The sequence below is a fragment of the Chlamydomonas reinhardtii genome, chromosome 10, assembly GCF_000002595.2.
Source record: "Chlamydomonas reinhardtii strain CC-503 cw92 mt+ chromosome 10, whole genome shotgun sequence".
Lineage (NCBI taxonomy): Eukaryota > Viridiplantae > Chlorophyta > Chlorophyceae > Chlamydomonadales > Chlamydomonadaceae > Chlamydomonas > Chlamydomonas reinhardtii.
Window position 1 is genome coordinate 3,377,564 of NC_057013.1, and position 13,763 is coordinate 3,391,326.

General features: G+C 62.4%; 6 protein-coding genes across 6 annotated transcripts in view; 2 read left to right on the plus strand and 4 right to left on the minus strand.

Moving 5' to 3' along the window:
• Positions 1 to 279: 279 nt before the first annotated feature.
• Positions 280 to 1,846, plus strand: CHLRE_10g444086v5 (uncharacterized protein). Its single transcript, XM_043066840.1, has 5 exons — positions 280 to 359; positions 555 to 617; positions 905 to 955; positions 1,055 to 1,166; positions 1,233 to 1,846. Exons 1-4 carry the CDS (start codon positions 321 to 323, stop codon positions 1,151 to 1,153), a joined length of 252 nt encoding a protein of 83 aa, XP_042920237.1. The 5' UTR covers positions 280 to 320; the 3' UTR covers positions 1,154 to 1,166; positions 1,233 to 1,846.
• A 7-nt stretch (positions 1,847 to 1,853) lies between these two features.
• CHLRE_10g444094v5 (uncharacterized protein) lies at positions 1,854 to 2,879 on the minus strand. The gene is made up of 2 exons (XM_043066841.1): positions 2,555 to 2,879; positions 1,854 to 2,435 (listed from the first exon to the last, which is right to left on the minus strand). The coding sequence occupies exon 2, from the start codon at positions 2,263 to 2,265 to the stop codon at positions 2,101 to 2,103; it is 165 nt and encodes a 54-aa protein (XP_042920238.1). The 5' UTR covers positions 2,266 to 2,435; positions 2,555 to 2,879; the 3' UTR covers positions 1,854 to 2,100.
• A 54-nt stretch (positions 2,880 to 2,933) lies between these two features.
• Positions 2,934 to 5,699, minus strand: CHLRE_10g444100v5 (uncharacterized protein). The gene is made up of 4 exons (XM_043066842.1): positions 5,396 to 5,699; positions 5,015 to 5,250; positions 4,127 to 4,561; positions 2,934 to 3,973 (listed from the first exon to the last, which is right to left on the minus strand). The coding sequence occupies exons 1-4, from the start codon at positions 5,652 to 5,654 to the stop codon at positions 3,362 to 3,364; spliced, it is 1,542 nt and encodes a 513-aa protein (XP_042920239.1). The 5' UTR covers positions 5,655 to 5,699; the 3' UTR covers positions 2,934 to 3,361.
• A 120-nt stretch (positions 5,700 to 5,819) lies between these two features.
• On the plus strand, positions 5,820 to 8,861 carry CHLRE_10g444150v5 (uncharacterized protein). Its single transcript, XM_001690446.2, has 4 exons — positions 5,820 to 6,268; positions 6,478 to 6,616; positions 6,955 to 7,257; positions 7,527 to 8,861. Exons 1-4 carry the CDS (start codon positions 5,890 to 5,892, stop codon positions 7,612 to 7,614), a joined length of 909 nt encoding a protein of 302 aa, XP_001690498.1. The 5' UTR covers positions 5,820 to 5,889; the 3' UTR covers positions 7,615 to 8,861.
• Positions 8,862 to 8,903: 42 nt separating this feature from the next.
• CHLRE_10g444183v5 (uncharacterized protein) lies at positions 8,904 to 10,649 on the minus strand. Its single transcript, XM_043066843.1, has 5 exons — positions 10,597 to 10,649; positions 10,339 to 10,390; positions 10,091 to 10,147; positions 9,664 to 9,761; positions 8,904 to 9,420 (listed from the first exon to the last, which is right to left on the minus strand). The coding sequence occupies exons 2-5, from the start codon at positions 10,370 to 10,372 to the stop codon at positions 9,055 to 9,057; spliced, it is 555 nt and encodes a 184-aa protein (XP_042920240.1). The 5' UTR covers positions 10,373 to 10,390; positions 10,597 to 10,649; the 3' UTR covers positions 8,904 to 9,054.
• Positions 10,650 to 10,723: 74 nt separating this feature from the next.
• Positions 10,724 to 13,763, minus strand: part of CHLRE_10g444216v5 (uncharacterized protein) — a 3,636-nt gene continuing 596 nt past the window's right edge. Inside the window, exons 2-10 of the mRNA XM_043066844.1 lie at positions 13,263 to 13,434; positions 12,948 to 13,133; positions 12,573 to 12,669; positions 12,283 to 12,361; positions 12,046 to 12,137; positions 11,819 to 11,892; positions 11,419 to 11,493; positions 11,042 to 11,145; positions 10,724 to 10,762 (exon numbers count right to left, since the gene is read on the minus strand). Of these exons, the coding sequence (XP_042920241.1) occupies positions 10,741 to 10,762; positions 11,042 to 11,145; positions 11,419 to 11,493; positions 11,819 to 11,892; positions 12,046 to 12,137; positions 12,283 to 12,361; positions 12,573 to 12,669; positions 12,948 to 13,004 (600 nt within the window). The 5' untranslated portion in view covers positions 13,005 to 13,133; positions 13,263 to 13,434 and the 3' untranslated portion in view covers positions 10,724 to 10,740. The remainder of the gene's footprint in view (positions 10,763 to 11,041; positions 11,146 to 11,418; positions 11,494 to 11,818; positions 11,893 to 12,045; positions 12,138 to 12,282; positions 12,362 to 12,572; positions 12,670 to 12,947; positions 13,134 to 13,262; positions 13,435 to 13,763) is intronic.

Genomic DNA, 13,763 nt, shown 5'->3' on the forward strand with positions numbered 1-13,763 from the left:
TGCTGGCCGCGGCCTAATCGCCCCAAACGTGCCTGACTGACGCGCGCGCCTGACCGCTTCGCCGTCCGTTCGCGCGCGAGCGCCCTCCTGTATGGGGGGGGGGGGCGAGCGCCCCCCGAAACCTCCGTGGCCCCTTCCTTTGGCGTAGGAACACCGCCCGTGCTTATATGCTGGTGCCTACACTACCGTGCGATGCTTGCATCCCGTGCGGGGGGAGGGAGTGCCCCTCCCCCCAATGCCCCCCCTCCCCATCGGCGCAAAATAAACTTCCGCGAAGATGAGTGGCCAGGGGCTGAGTTTAACAAAGTATCATATCACACATGCAGTCGACCGCCGCTTCCACATCATCGGGTGCAAAGGTGTGTACGCTGGGGTGCAAAGGTGTGTACGCTGGGGTGCAAAGGTGTGTACGCTGGGGTGAACGCGGGGCAGACACCGCGCTCTCACACTACCCCCGTGTGTCGGGTGTCCAACAACGCCAGCGGTCATGTGTTGTATGATGACGAGTGTGTGTGACTGGCCTGTTCGTTCGCGTCGCATCACATATCCCGCAGAGCCTGCAGCCGCGCCTGCACTCACGACCACACCTGTCGCCGCCAAGCGTGTCCACGCTTTTGGTGAGTCAGGAGCGAGGGGCCCAAGGCGCTCAATATGTGACACGTCTCACGTTCTGCTGTAGAACCCTCGATAACCGGGCAAATGAGCAATGCAGCATTTAACCGCAAAGGTCTTGCTTGCTCGGGTCTGCACCACATAGATCTGTCGCTTATGTGGGATCCACACCAAGGGTTTTCCCGCAACTATGTCAGCTCCCACGATGCTCCCTCTACTGCGATGGTATGTATGTATGCGTTTTTGGCACCAGTTGCTCAGTTTCTTTCCGCCCGCCCGCTCATGCATGCAGACGCAGGGGGCTGAGGGTGACACCGCATCACCGTCGCCAGCAGGCGCACCGGTAGGTTTGTGTAGCATGGAAGTCGCGCAACCACATGCGGCATGGTCTGCATGAGGGCGGATTCAGGCTGTGTGCAAACTGGCTGTGATTTTGCCGCAGGCGCGGACAGTCGAGGACCGCTTGGCTGCGTTGGAGGAGTCTGTACAGGAGATTCTGAAGATCCTACGCTTCATCACGTGCTGCTGCCCGTGCGTATAAATGTGACGCGCAAGTGAGTTAAGGCCCACGCGGTTGGATGCCCTTCGTGCACGTGTGCCGTGCCCGGCATTCTCAACAGGCGTTCCCAAGCACACACCCGCGAGCAACTACGTGGCCACACACACCCGACTGCGAAGCTAGCGTGTGTGGAGCTAGACACATGCTGCATGCAGCAGAAGCGGGTGTTCCTAGTTGCTAGCTGGCTGTCTACTGTGCTCGCTACACGCGTGTGCCAAGCTGCTGCTGGTGATGGCGATGGTGTTGGGGACTCGTATGAGTTTGGCCTGTGTTTGCTGGTTGCAGTAGCCTCCAGTTGTGGGCTTGGGGTTGCGGGTGGGTGCACAGAGCTTGCAGCCCACGCAACCCACGCAGTGCGCTCTGTCGTGGGGGTGGTTCTGTCATTCGACATGCATGCACGAGGCATGAGGGGAAGGTAGGAAAGGGTGTGACTGCGCTAGGTGTACAGGGATGGGTTGCTGGGTGCATGCGGCAGAGAACTGGCACTGAACTACATTTCGGCTGGCTGAGCGCACGGTGCGATTGACCGCTGCAACTGCTGCAACAGCTGGATAGTGACGGGTGTGGAGCCACTGACGTGGATTGGCCAGTGGTGAACGAGCTGAAGGCAGCAGCAGTTGCGTGCCCATGGGGTTCACATCATTGGGTTGCACTCGGCTGTAAGGAGGACACTGCATCATCTTATTACGGTTGGGTGCTAAAATGCAAATGCGACATGCGAGGTATTTATGACGTGGATGTGACTGCTGAGCCCCAATTGACAAGTGTTCCCCTGTCACGGGAAAAGGGGCTGAGGCCCTCCACTCTCTGAGGCCGATGCTCCTCATCACCCGGACATAGCCGGGGTCGGTCTGTACAGGCACACAGCCAAACACGGTGCTCAGCAGTCACATCCCCACCGCAGAGCCAGTCAGAAGACAGCACAGTTATCAACAGCCGCACTTCTTATCATGCTGCTGCCGCCAGCCACGCATGCCCTGCTCGCCCTGCTGCGGACCACTACCTAACACCGGTGGGCCCCTCAGCTGCGCTGCTTCTCGGGCAGTCGGGCGGTGCTGCGCTCTCCTCCATGTGGCCTTCCCCGCCCCCTCCATTAGCAACATGCGCGCAGGCGCCACTGTTGCCGTGCTGCCGCTGTGCCACCGGCCGCTGCACCGCCATCGCCGCCGCCACCACCAGGCTGTAGCGATGCAGGCCGCACGTGCCCCAGCAGCATCTCCACCAGTGCGTGCCGGATGTTGGTTGTGGAGTTTACGTCACGGCCCTGCATTGAAGCAGTAGGCAGGGTTGTTAACCGCATCCATCCCAGGCCATCCGTCCACCCGGGCCCAACTCCATCTACCCCTCCCGACCCGGCGTCATTACCCTGCGAAGTGGACTCACCAGGGGAGGTATCACGCTCCGAGGCGAGCAAGTACGCTGGTGGCAAGCTACAGTTCTTAGTAAAAGGCGGGTTCCCTAAAGCGGAATGGCTGCCTGCGAAGCAGCTGCAGGAGGACCTGAGCCCCGACACCTATCGCGCGCTGCGCACGGCGATGAAAGTAACCTGAAGCATCCGCGAGTTTCACGCAAGTTTTGCGCGAATTCCCCGCCAGTTTTTGCCGAGTTTCCGCCTAGTTCCCCCCGCGCCCCGCCCGCGCGTGCCCACCAGCGACTATCATGCACTCCAGCGAGGCCCGCCCGCGCTGGAGCCCAAATGTCAACCGTGTGAGACCGTGTGCGCTCAGAGGCAGCTCATGGAAACAGGGGCAGCCCCATGCGTCCCTCTTGAGTTAACACGCAGCTCACACGCAGCTTCCCCAACGACACGCGCATGACTATGCACTCCCACTCGCGCGCCACACCGACCGCCAAACCCCGCCGAGCTCCGCCGTACCCCCACAGCAGCTTCCCACACGCCTCGCGCACGACTATGCACTCCCACTCACGCGCCGCGCCAACCGCCAGCCTCCGCCGCGCTCCGCCGTACTCTGTTGCAGCTTCCCACACGCGACCCCGCGTAACTCTCACCTCCCACTCGCTCTGCGCGCCAACTGCCACGCCACGTGCCCCCCCCTGTTTGTTGGCAGTTGCACGAAAGCCCGTTTGTGATCCCCGTGTGTTAGTTTAAGTGTTGGTAGTTGCGGAAGGTGCCGCGCCGCACGCCGCACGTGCAAAGTACACGCATCACCACTGCTGCTTCTGCCTGTATTAATCCGCTGCCGCTGGTAGCGGGTAGCCGGCCTGCGCGCTCCAGGCCGCAATAGCGCTGCGCAGCTGTTTGTTGGGCACCAGGTGCGTGTGTACCAACGGCAGGTTGGTGCGTGGCGAGGTGGCGTTGCCGGCCGCCAGCCACTGCTCGATGCCGGGCCGGTTGTAGGAGTGCCCGTCCGCCGTGACCACGGGCTCGCTCATCACGTCCTGCGTGATTGGGCAAATGAACTCGCTCGGGATCGCGTGCCGTGGGAAGCTGGCGGCGGCAACAGCTGCGGCTGCGGCGGCTGCGGCGGCTGCGGCGGCTGCATTCCTGCGCACTGGTGACAGCAGAGCCGGGTCGCGCTGCAATGGCAGTGGCAGCGGCAATACCGCCGCCGCCGGTGGTGCTGCTGATGGTGCCGCCTGTGGCGGTGAGGCGGCTGCCGCTGCCTGCTGCTGCTGGTGCTGGTGCTGGTGCTGGCACGGTTGCTGGTGTGGCTGTGGCTGTTGTGGCGGTTGTGCCGTGGGCGGCATCCTCATGTGTTGCTGCAGCAGCGCCGCCCCATACACTGGCAACGGTGGCGTATGTGGCGGTGCAACCGGAACAGGTGGATACCGCTCGTGCGCCTGAAGGCATTCCATTCGTGCGAAAAGGCAAGGGCGGGTGGCGGGCTCACCACCTACCGGACGGCGTTGATCTCGCTGCGGCTACACAGCCCAGCGCACAATATGTCTAGCTTTCATAGGCCCCCATTGCTTGACCACGGGTCACACACGTACCGCTTGCGCTGGCGGCGGCCAGCGGGGCGCGCCTGCACCAGCACCCGCCGGCGAGTGCGGGTGACGCAGGCGCAGCACGGACTGGATCCAGGACAACAGCGCCATCTCGTCCAGGCCGGTGCGTGCCAGCGCCTTGTCCGGCCCGAACTCGTACAAGCCCAGCAGGCCCTCCCCCTCCTGGCGCCCGCTGTTGATGCCGTCCAGCATGTCGCTCAGGGCCATGGCGCTCAGCAGGAAGTAATCCACCGACCGGTCGCCGCCGCCCGCAGCCGTCGGCTGGCCCAGCACGGCGCGTAGGTTGGAGCCAATGCGCTGGCGTAGGGCGTCCGCGGCGGCTCGGGAGTCTGTTGCGCGGATTCTGGAGCCCTTCCGCAGCTCGGTGGACAGCGCCTCGTCTGCTTTGTTGTAGACCACGGCAATGTGCTGGCGCTTGGCCTGTGTTCGGGGCGGGTGCGACGAACACGGGAGGTTTCCGCCAGCAGGGAGCCTTTAGGTGGTGTCACACACTACTACCACACACCAGCAGCAGGGGTCACGCCCATTGAATGTAAGGCTCGTTGGTAGAGGAGGTCGGCGTAGGGGTAACAACCCCACCGTTTTAGGTATTAAATAGCATCACGCACGCGCGCTCTCGCGCATGCACCTGCTCAGGACCCGAGTCAGTGTGCGCGCCGCCAGCTATCTAGAATTGCAGGCCCGAACAATTCAGAGCGCAGCATGCATGCGGCGGTCCGCCTGCCGCCCAGCCCAACGGCACCAAACGTACATCTCGCATCGCGGAACGAAGCCGCCCCTCCCAGCCGCCCCACACATGCACCCAACACCGCCGCCCCACCGCGCAACCCACGCACGTACTTCACCCTGCATGCGGCGCGTGCACCCACTCACGATGCAGGCCTTGATCACGGTGGCGTCCGCCTCACGAACGGTGTCCGACGTGACAAGCAACACGCAGTCGAAGCTGGACAGGCACATGTCGCGGAAGTAGTGCGCGGCGGGGCACTCGGTCGTGCCGGCCCCCGGCAAGTCCCACAGGAACGCATTGGGGCCAAAGGCGTGCTTCACCGCGGTCACCCCCGGCTTCACCGTTACCGGGACGCCAGCGTCGTTTGCGTGATGGTTTCCTGTCGAGCAAGGATGACAACACATTGGGTCAAGGTCACAGCAATCCAGCACAGGGACATCAGCAAGCAGCGGGTGCGGGCAGGTGCCGTTCGCAGTCCAGCACCTGGGCCAGCACCCAAGAGCAACGCCGTGCGAAAGGCTCACCCCACAGCTTGAGGAGCGCTTCTACGAGGCTGCTTTTGCCCGTGTTCACCGTGCCCGCGACTGCGATGTTATAAGCATAGGGTTCGAAACGAGGCAGCAGTGCGAGTGCGCCCAAGTCACTGCCTGCTGTGCATCGGAGACTAGTCGACACGGTCGTGGGCTTGGATCGAAGCAACTCTATGAGTTTGGGCAGCACAAGCTTTTTTAGCGCGTCGGCGAGCGCCAAGCCTGACGCAACAATTGCCACGATATCGGCCATGCAGGTACGTGAAGCTCAGCGAGGCAATCGGCCAAACGCGTTAGGTAGATGATGAAGGCTTATCAGGAAGCAGATAACAGGAGGCGCTATGAGGTGTTCTTGCATGGTCTGGGCCTTGCCCAATGCGAATGGTTCGCATGAGAGCAGTTGGGACAGTGTTGGTAGGTCCGCCGTGCGTGCACTTCTTGTCAGTGAGGCCAGCACTCTCAAACCACAATTACAAGACATTGATGAGATGGGCATTGTCAAGGATGTTGCTATAGGAATAGCGATTGGGGCGACCCTCCCAATTTGGGGTCCATTTGTCGCGGGAAACAAGGCGGTGGACGTGCTCCTGCATGCATTACGCAAGAAGCCTACCAAGCTGGCACCTAGCTTAGAGGGCGAGTACGCGGACTGGCGCGACAAGAAGTGCATTGTTGAGAACGCACGCTGGCAGGTTTTTAATGAGCGCGTCCGGAAACGGCTGCCTCACTTCGAGTCGGAGAAATATAACATCGCCTTCGTTGGGGACGTGAAGGCTGGCAAAAGCTCGCTGGTGAACGCTGTGCGCGGCATGCCTGACTGGGAGCATCCTGGACTGGAGGACCCATACAACAAGCAGTGTGATCAGTGTAAGGGCGGTTGGGTGCGCATGTTTAGTTCCAGGCTTGGGGGCCGTGTTCATGTGTGATCAGCGCAAACCTGAGTGCGGTTGGCTTCCCTGTCCCCTGTCGCTCCACGCTTTCTTTCGACGCCTGCTTTGAGGGGGGTCGTGTCCCCTCCCCAGCAGCTGAGCGCACCCAGTCGTATGACTGAACATTTCCCGCGACGCGCAACGCAGGTGGCATCCCGCGCATGGGAAAGGCGGCCGTGGACTACGCGGAATGTACCATGGCCTGCGCACGCTACGCCACCAATTTTCCCGATTCGGAGCATATGATCATCTGGGATGTGCCGGGTGCCGGCACCGAGAAGCACACGTAAGTGGCAGCTGACTTGCGGCTACAGGCGCTGCCCCAGTAGTCCCAAAGGGTGCCCAGCCGGGGTCACCTGGCGGCCCACGATGGCTTGCCCATACACACGCATGCACGAGGGAACCGACCCCCAAACAGTCCCAGATGCCCACTGCATGTTTTCAAGTTGATAAGCATGCACTCAGCCCGTTCAGGTAGCAAAATGCCGCGACAGCTCTCGGCTTTGCACCCAAAAAGGGCATCATATATAAACCCGCTCACATTGGCAGCTTCGTCTCATACCACGTGCCCTCGCACGCACTTCTCCAAGTCCTCCCTCCTTGCCTGCACTCCTCCTTCTGCAGCGCCGCCAGCTACTACCAGGACAAGGCGCTGTACGCCTTTGACTGCCTCATCCTGGTCACCGGCGACGCCTTCCGCGAGGTGGACAGGCACATCCTGTTGGAGGCGCAGCGCCGCAAGCAGGCCGTGGCAATTGTGCGCTCCAAGTGCGACACGACGGTGCAGGCCTGTCTCAAGCGCGACCGCACCAAGACGCCCGAGGCGGCCGTGCAGGAGTTCCAGACCCGCTACAAACGGGAACTGCGCGAACGGCTGGGTCGGCTGGGCGTTGACGCCAGCAAGGTCAAGGTCTTCCTCGTGAACAGGTGTGGGGGGCGGCGGTGGTACAAGGGGTATGGGCGGTGGCAATGCGGGCCAGCAGTGGGTGTAGTGGGCGATGGCAAGCCACTAAGCCGGCAGGCGGGGTTGAAAATACCAGCTCAAAGCCCGGGGGTGTATGCGGGATGAGTTGTTAGTAGGCAACAGCGGCCCTACCCTTTACGCTGCTGTATGCCCTTTGCACTAGCACCCTGCTTCTCAGCAACCCGCGGCCAACAGACTTTATCCATCGTGCGCGTATTTTGTGCGTGCGCAGGTTCGCGTTCACACAGCCAGATGAGCTGGCGTTCGATGAGGCGGACCTCATTAAGTGGCTCGCCATGGAAATCAGCAAGAAGCACTGAGGAAATCCAGTACGGGCGTGCTCTGTGCGAGGTGGCGCCAATGCTTCGAACAGGGGCGTCCGTGAATGGGACGAACTGGAGAAGGGCGGAGGGAGGTTGGCGGGCGGGGCGAGGCAAGGTGGTAACAAACAGCAGTCACGAGGACATGCATGCGTTATGCACGCGTGGCATTATTATATTGTGTGGTGCTTTTGGTGCTTGAGGTTGTCACTTGCGCGCCAGTTGACGTGTGCCGCCGCACTCGCTCCGTTTGAGAGGTAGATAGGACTGGGAGCGAGGCGCGGCGCTCGTGTGCCGAGTGACGTGAAACATGCATTCAACCATACGTACCTGACCAAGTGCGCCGCTATCCGGGTTCCATGGCGCAGCACGTCAGTGTTAGTTGCGCTGCATACCTGCAAATGTACAATACGAGGGGAGAACGTACGATAAATTGGCTTGCGTGGTGGAGTTGTCAGTGAACGGCGTTAGGGGGCGTTGGGTGCGTGCATGCACGTATTGATCCCGCGGTGAGTGCATGCGGTTGCAGGTCTGAATGCCCGTGTGTCAATGTGTTGGGGCACGAGAAGGGGGGCATGCATGTATGTAGGTGCCGCTGCCCAAACGCGGCGCCAGTGTGCGCATGGTCAACATGCAGGTGCCAGCAGCAGGACACAGAGCACCACGCACGCACCGAGCAGCAGTGTTCTGACTGCATGGATAACGGTCAGCGTGTTTGAGTGTTGGCTTCGATTGGCGGTGCTTGCTTTACCGCTGGACCACGCAGTGATCACACAAAACGACTTGACCTGCCGTCTGTGTCGGAGGTACAGCTAGAAACGCTACGTGCGGTGGAGGCGGTTCATTATGCTGCTGCCCAAGGTTTGCGGGAGATTGTGTTGGGTGGACTTTCAGCCTGACATTCGACGTGATGTTGTGTGGCGCTCTGCTGACTATGTTGGATAGTGTGGTACCATGATCGAAGATGCTTAAAGGCATCGAAGTGCGCGGGTGCGCACCATATCCAGGGGGTTGAGATAGGGAGCTCGATACGTACGATGTGGAGTTGTGTCTGGGTCTGTGTGGGTAGCTAGGTGTGTAGGTGGGGAAGGTGATGTCACGGGACGATATGCAACTCGAGCCAGATAGACGAGAAGGGGGCGTATGCAAGTGTTTGTTACGATGTTTCGACGTGCTTTGCCCACGTGGAGGTCGTCCCGTGCTGCCAAAGCAACATGCACACAACCACACGGTAACGCTAAGCGCTAGCCATGAGCGAGCCTGCTACATGCTTCCTGAGAGAAGCATGAATCGACCTACTTAGCGGACCCGAGGAGGGCACTGTCATGTGGCTACGCATCCTCATTCCTCAGCCCACACCTCCAGGTGGCTGGATGCCTGCCTGCCTCAGCCTCGCCCACAGCCCCTGTTACCGAAGATGCTTAAGACTTACAATAGCCCCTAGCTATTCCCTGCAGCAGCCTGCCACGCCACCGCCTCCGCCATGTCCGCATTACCACCACCGCTCGACCCCTTCGCAATCATGAGCCCCAAAAGCCCTCTGCCGCCACCGGAGCCGAAGCACCCACTGGCGCCACAGGCGTTGGTGACTGCAGCAGCGGTGCTGGCAGTGATGAAAGCTCCTGACGCTGCATCTTGTTGAGAACCGGGTCGTCGGTAGTGACCGGTGGCGCGGCGGACGCGGTGTGCCGTGGCCGGCCACCCACATCGACAACCAACGGCATCGCCGCCGCCCCCTCCCGCATTGGCCTTGGCACCGGTCCGGCCCAGCACAAGCAGCTTTGGCCAGGAGCCGTGGCGCTTTGCCTGTTGCGTTTGGGTGGCGCATGGGCTCAGGTGCGTGGGTGTGCGCATTTGTGGGGCGTGGGCGCGTGGGTGAGAGAATACGGCAATAGAAAGCAGGTCTGGCCCAGGCCCCGGGCTGTACTTCGCCTGGTCGGCCGGCAAACCCCTGAGGCCCCTTCATTCACTCCTTGGGCCATCCGCCCGCGACGGCCCCAGGCCTCACTCGCTGGAAATCCGAGAGCCACAGGGCACCCGAGCCCGCACCTGCAGTGCCGTGGTGGCGCTCTTCCGTGTGAGCTGCATGGCTGACTTGATGGCGGCGCCGGTGCGCAGCCCCACATAGTTGATGGTGGTGGCCAGCACTGCCCGGTGGAGGGGGTGGGGTGAGTTGGGGCGGCGGGTACGGTACGGTGTGTTAAGGAGTGGGAACACCCTGTTGTGTGAATGGTGCATGTGACCCCGCCCTGTGCTGGCTGCATGCATGGTGCGCCCATGATGCATTGTCCTTACCCACGTGCACCCATGACTTCCTCATTCGGCCCTAGAAACCTGCTCACTCTGCACCTAGGACCTACTCACTCGGACCCAGGGCCTGCGCACTCGGAAGCCGCCCCCTTCACCCCCCGCGCTCCGTGCCCCGCCCGCGCTCCGTGCCCCGCCCCCGCCCCGCGCTCCCCGTACACCCACCCACCCAGGAACGTAAGTTGGCCCAATATCAGGAGCATGGAGCCAAAGGACAGGAAGTCAACTGCAGGTCAGCGGGCCGGGCAGAAGGGAAGTGGCGGCCTCAGTTAGGGGTTGCGGCGCAAGGGCACAGCAGCACAGACATGACACAGGGGCAGCGCCGTGCCAAGGGGGCGGACGACGTACAGGGAGCAGCACCATTCCGTGCATAATAACAACACGCACAAAACGCCACGCACCCCAGATCCCACCCACCTGACAGGTCGCTCCAGAGGGAGCACATGTTCATTATGTCGGCGCCACAGATCTGACAGGTGTCGAGCGGGGGTGCCACGCGGGCGCACATACATGGTAGGTACGAGGGAGCGCCCCAACCGCTGTGCCCCTTGATTCCATTCGCCGCCGTCCCCAGCGCCCCCATCAGCCCGCCAGGACCCCCTGCAGCCCTCACCGGCTTGGTGATGCCGGACACACAGACGCACGCACGCACGCACGCACGCATGCTCCACGCACCTGGGAATCGGGCGCACAGCAGCTCACCCGCCGCCTGCTCGGGAGTCATCTCGCTGACGTAGGGCAGCCAGTGCGTGTTTCGAGGGTGGGTTAGAGCACCGGGGCCGCAAGAGTAGCGGCCGCCGATGTACAGACCCTCCATGTTCATGATGGACTTGACCTTGATCTGCGGAGTGTGCGCGTGTGTGCGCATTTGTAGGTGGGTGTTAGGAGAGCATTAGAAGGGAGGATGGATACATGCGCACAATGTATCGGTGTGTGGGTGTGGCTGTGGGTGTGGGTATGGGTGCCTGCATGTGTGTCCATACCCCGAACCCATTCAGATCCTAAAACCTTGGGCGAGCTTGACGTCGTGTGATACATACCTGATTGTATGACCATGTCACCCACCCTCACCCACACCCTCATCCTCGCCCACACGAAAATTAGTTACGCACGCACGCACCTTTTGGTAGATGTAGAGGGGGCTGGGCTTGGGCCAGTTGGAGTGGCTGAACAGACCCGATCGCCCGAGTAGGTCACCAGCCGCCGCACACCCGCCTCGTCCAGCTGCGCGGCAGCAGAGGAGGGGCAGGGGGCGGGCAGGGTTGCATGGACATGTGAGCCGGCTGTGTTGCCGAGGGGCGCTGAGAGGCGCCGTAGAGTCACCGCACATGGACAGGGCAGGACACGGCCCACCCACTCGCTCACCTCGCGCTGCTCCACACACACCACCCCACCCACCTGGCCCCCGGCGGGGTCCCCACGCACCCGGTCCCCACCCAGGCCGTGGCCCACGGGCTTCAACCCCGCCCCCGCCGTCCCTTCGCCCCGCACTCGTACCTCGTACTCGCACTCCCCTGACTCGCAGTCGCAGTCGAATTCCGGTAGCCAGCCATGTGGGCTGAACTGAACTCGCTGGAGGGAGCGAGGCGAGGGAGAGGGCAGCACACGGGGTCGTGCAACACACGAGGTAGGGCTGGGGTTGGGGTTGGGGTGGCGAGATGGCGGCGCCGAATGGCACAACGGGAGGGTTGACATCATCTTCTACACCACATGCATCACGCATCACACCATCTACCCCTTCCGCAATCGCTGGACCCCCCCTGTACATCTGCAGCGCATCCTAGCGACCACTCGGCTACCTTCTCCACCCCTGTCTCTCGCGCCGCTCTGCCACCATGTGGTCCCACCAGCAGTGCAGCCGCACAGGCCCCTTTCCGTGTCCCGCCCCGCCGCTCACCCGCACCGCCGCCGCCGCGTCCTCCCGGTACAAGTCGTCCTCGCACACCCACAACTTCACGTGCACCAGGTCGCCTGAAGCAGCAGGCAGCCCGGCAGGCAGACAAGCATACACACACACACACACACGCGCATAGCTAGGTAGGCAGGTAAACAGGGACCGGTACATAAGATCGAGTCTTTGACAAGGTGTGGCGCTGGTCACGCAACAAGGCAGCGCCCTCGCACCGTCGTGTGTTCTGTTCCCGCACATGTAGTACTCCAGCGCCTGTTGCCGCCCCTGCACCTGAGTGGCCAGCAGCTGGTTGGAGCAGCCGTTCCTGGGGGAGGCGGGCGGGCCGGTGGGGGGTGGGGGAGGAGGGAAGGGAAGGAGGCAGGGTTGGTGCGTGCAAAGCAACTGAGGGCCTGCTGATTGCCTACCATCAACACCATTACTGTTTGCACCCACCCCCCAAATCAACCCACCAGGGGTAGAAGTAGTTGTAGCTGAAGACGTAGGAGTGTGGGAACATCTCCCCTGTGGTGTCGTTGAAGGGCCGGAAGGCTGCGGGGCAAGGGCGGGCAGGGGCACACAAGTTGGGGCTCGGGCCTGCTACATACCGGTACCTCCCCAACGCATTCTCCACCAGCACCAGCACCCTCACAAGGCATCGCCAGCACCCGACTTCGTATGCGCCCTCGGCCCCCCTCAGCCACCTGGACGGCCACACGCCCCCTCCTGCTTACCCTTGTACCACACGCCCCCTCCTGCTCACCCGTGTACCACACGCGGCCGGTGAGGCGGCCGCCCACCACCGGGTCCACCACAGCGCGGCGGCGCACCTCGGACCCACTCACCACGTCAAAGTCCACCTGCAGGCCAGCAGTGTGTGTATATGTGTGCGTGTGTGTGTGTGTGTGTGTGTGTGTGCGTGCGTGTGTGTGTGTGTGTGTGTGTGTGTGTGTGTGTGTGTGTGTGTGTGTGTCAGTGTGCACAAGTAAACTACACGTGTGCCTCAGAGGTGCCTCAGAGGTGCCTCACGTGTGCCGCAAAGCACACAGCACACACGTGTCCACTGCTCCAGATGTCATGTTCACACGCCCAACCCTCACCTGCCTCCCCCACTGCCCCCCTCCGCCAAGCCTCGCACCTCCAGTGTAGAGGTGTTGAGTCGGGGAGTGGCCAGACGAGAGGCGAACAGCCCCATGGAGCTGTCGTACTCCAGGGGTTGCGCGCCCGCGCCCGCGGGCAGAGACACACGGCCCGCGGGCCACCACGTGCCCTTCTCCCACTTGCTGGCCTATCGGGATCGCGTCGCGGCATGCCGTGGTTACAGCTGCGGCAGCAATGAGGGCGGCAGCGGTCCGTGGTGGTGGGCGGTATGCTTTGCCTACAGACTCCCCCCCCCCAACCCCCACCCCGCCACACACACGCCACCAATACCGTCACCACCAGCTGCCCGCACCTGCTCGAACCAGTGTGCCGGGTCTGTGAGCAAGGAGTGGTTCAGGGGGTGTTGGAACAGGATGGGTGCGAACTGCATGCCCAGCTGCACCGCCTGAGCCCGGGGCACAGGGGTGCGCGGCGGCGGGCACAAGGGCGGCGGCTTGTAGGCAGCCCGCTCGGCGAAGGAGCACCTAGGGGAGGAAGCGGGGAACCGCGGGGGTTTGAGGGTCGGCAGAAAGGGAAAACGAGAAAGGAGTTTGATGGAGGCCACATAGTGGAAAGCGTGCCAACCGCCGCACACGGGGGCCTAAGGCGCCAAACTCAGCCCCTGCGCCCAGCTATCAGTGCCGACTGATCGTGGCCTGCATCGACGTTTGTTGTAGTCGATATCGAGGGGGGGGGGGCTCTCCTGGTCGATACATGCAAATTAGGCGGGGGGGTGCCCCCCCTGCGCCCCCCTCAAGCGGGGGAGGGACACCCTCCCCCTGCACCCCCTCCCATACGATTCTCTTAGCCCGCC

Bases quoted from the DNA above. Each gene is read 5' to 3' on its own strand.
- CHLRE_10g444100v5 (XM_043066842.1), bottom strand. From the start codon at position 5,654: ATGGCCGATATCGTGGCAATTGTTGCGTCAGGCTTGGCGCTCGCCGAC. The intron at 5,251-5,395 runs GTGAGCCTTTCG...CTTGCTCGACAG, and splicing joins AGCGCTCCTCAAGCTGTGGG to GAAACCATCACGCAAACGAC. The intron at 3,974-4,126 runs GTACGTGTGTGA...GAATGCCTTCAG, and splicing joins GGCCGCCGCCAGCGCAAGCG to GCGCACGAGCGGTATCCACC.
- CHLRE_10g444094v5 (XM_043066841.1), bottom strand. From the start codon at position 2,265: ATGGAGGGGGCGGGGAAGGCCACATGGAGGAGAGCGCAGCACCGCCCG.
- CHLRE_10g444150v5 (XM_001690446.2), top strand. From the start codon at position 5,890: ATGGGCATTGTCAAGGATGTTGCTATAGGAATAGCGATTGGGGCGACC. The intron at 6,617-6,954 runs GTAAGTGGCAGC...CTCCTTCTGCAG, and splicing joins GCCGGCACCGAGAAGCACAC to CGCCGCCAGCTACTACCAGG. The intron at 7,258-7,526 runs GTGTGGGGGGCG...GTGCGTGCGCAG, and splicing joins AAGGTCTTCCTCGTGAACAG to GTTCGCGTTCACACAGCCAG.
- CHLRE_10g444183v5 (XM_043066843.1), bottom strand. From the start codon at position 10,372: ATGAACATGTGCTCCCTCTGGAGCGACCTGTCAG. The intron at 10,148-10,338 runs GTGGGTGGGATC...GCTGACCTGCAG, and splicing joins CCTCTGGAGCGACCTGTCAG to TTGACTTCCTGTCCTTTGGC. The intron at 9,762-10,090 runs GTGGGTGGGTGT...TCCACCGGGCAG, and splicing joins GGGCCAACTTACGTTCCTGG to TGCTGGCCACCACCATCAAC.
- CHLRE_10g444086v5 (XM_043066840.1), top strand. From the start codon at position 321: ATGCAGTCGACCGCCGCTTCCACATCATCGGGTGCAAAG. The intron at 618-904 runs GTGAGTCAGGAG...TCATGCATGCAG, and splicing joins CAAGCGTGTCCACGCTTTTG to ACGCAGGGGGCTGAGGGTGA. The intron at 956-1,054 runs GTAGGTTTGTGT...ATTTTGCCGCAG, and splicing joins CGTCGCCAGCAGGCGCACCG to GCGCGGACAGTCGAGGACCG.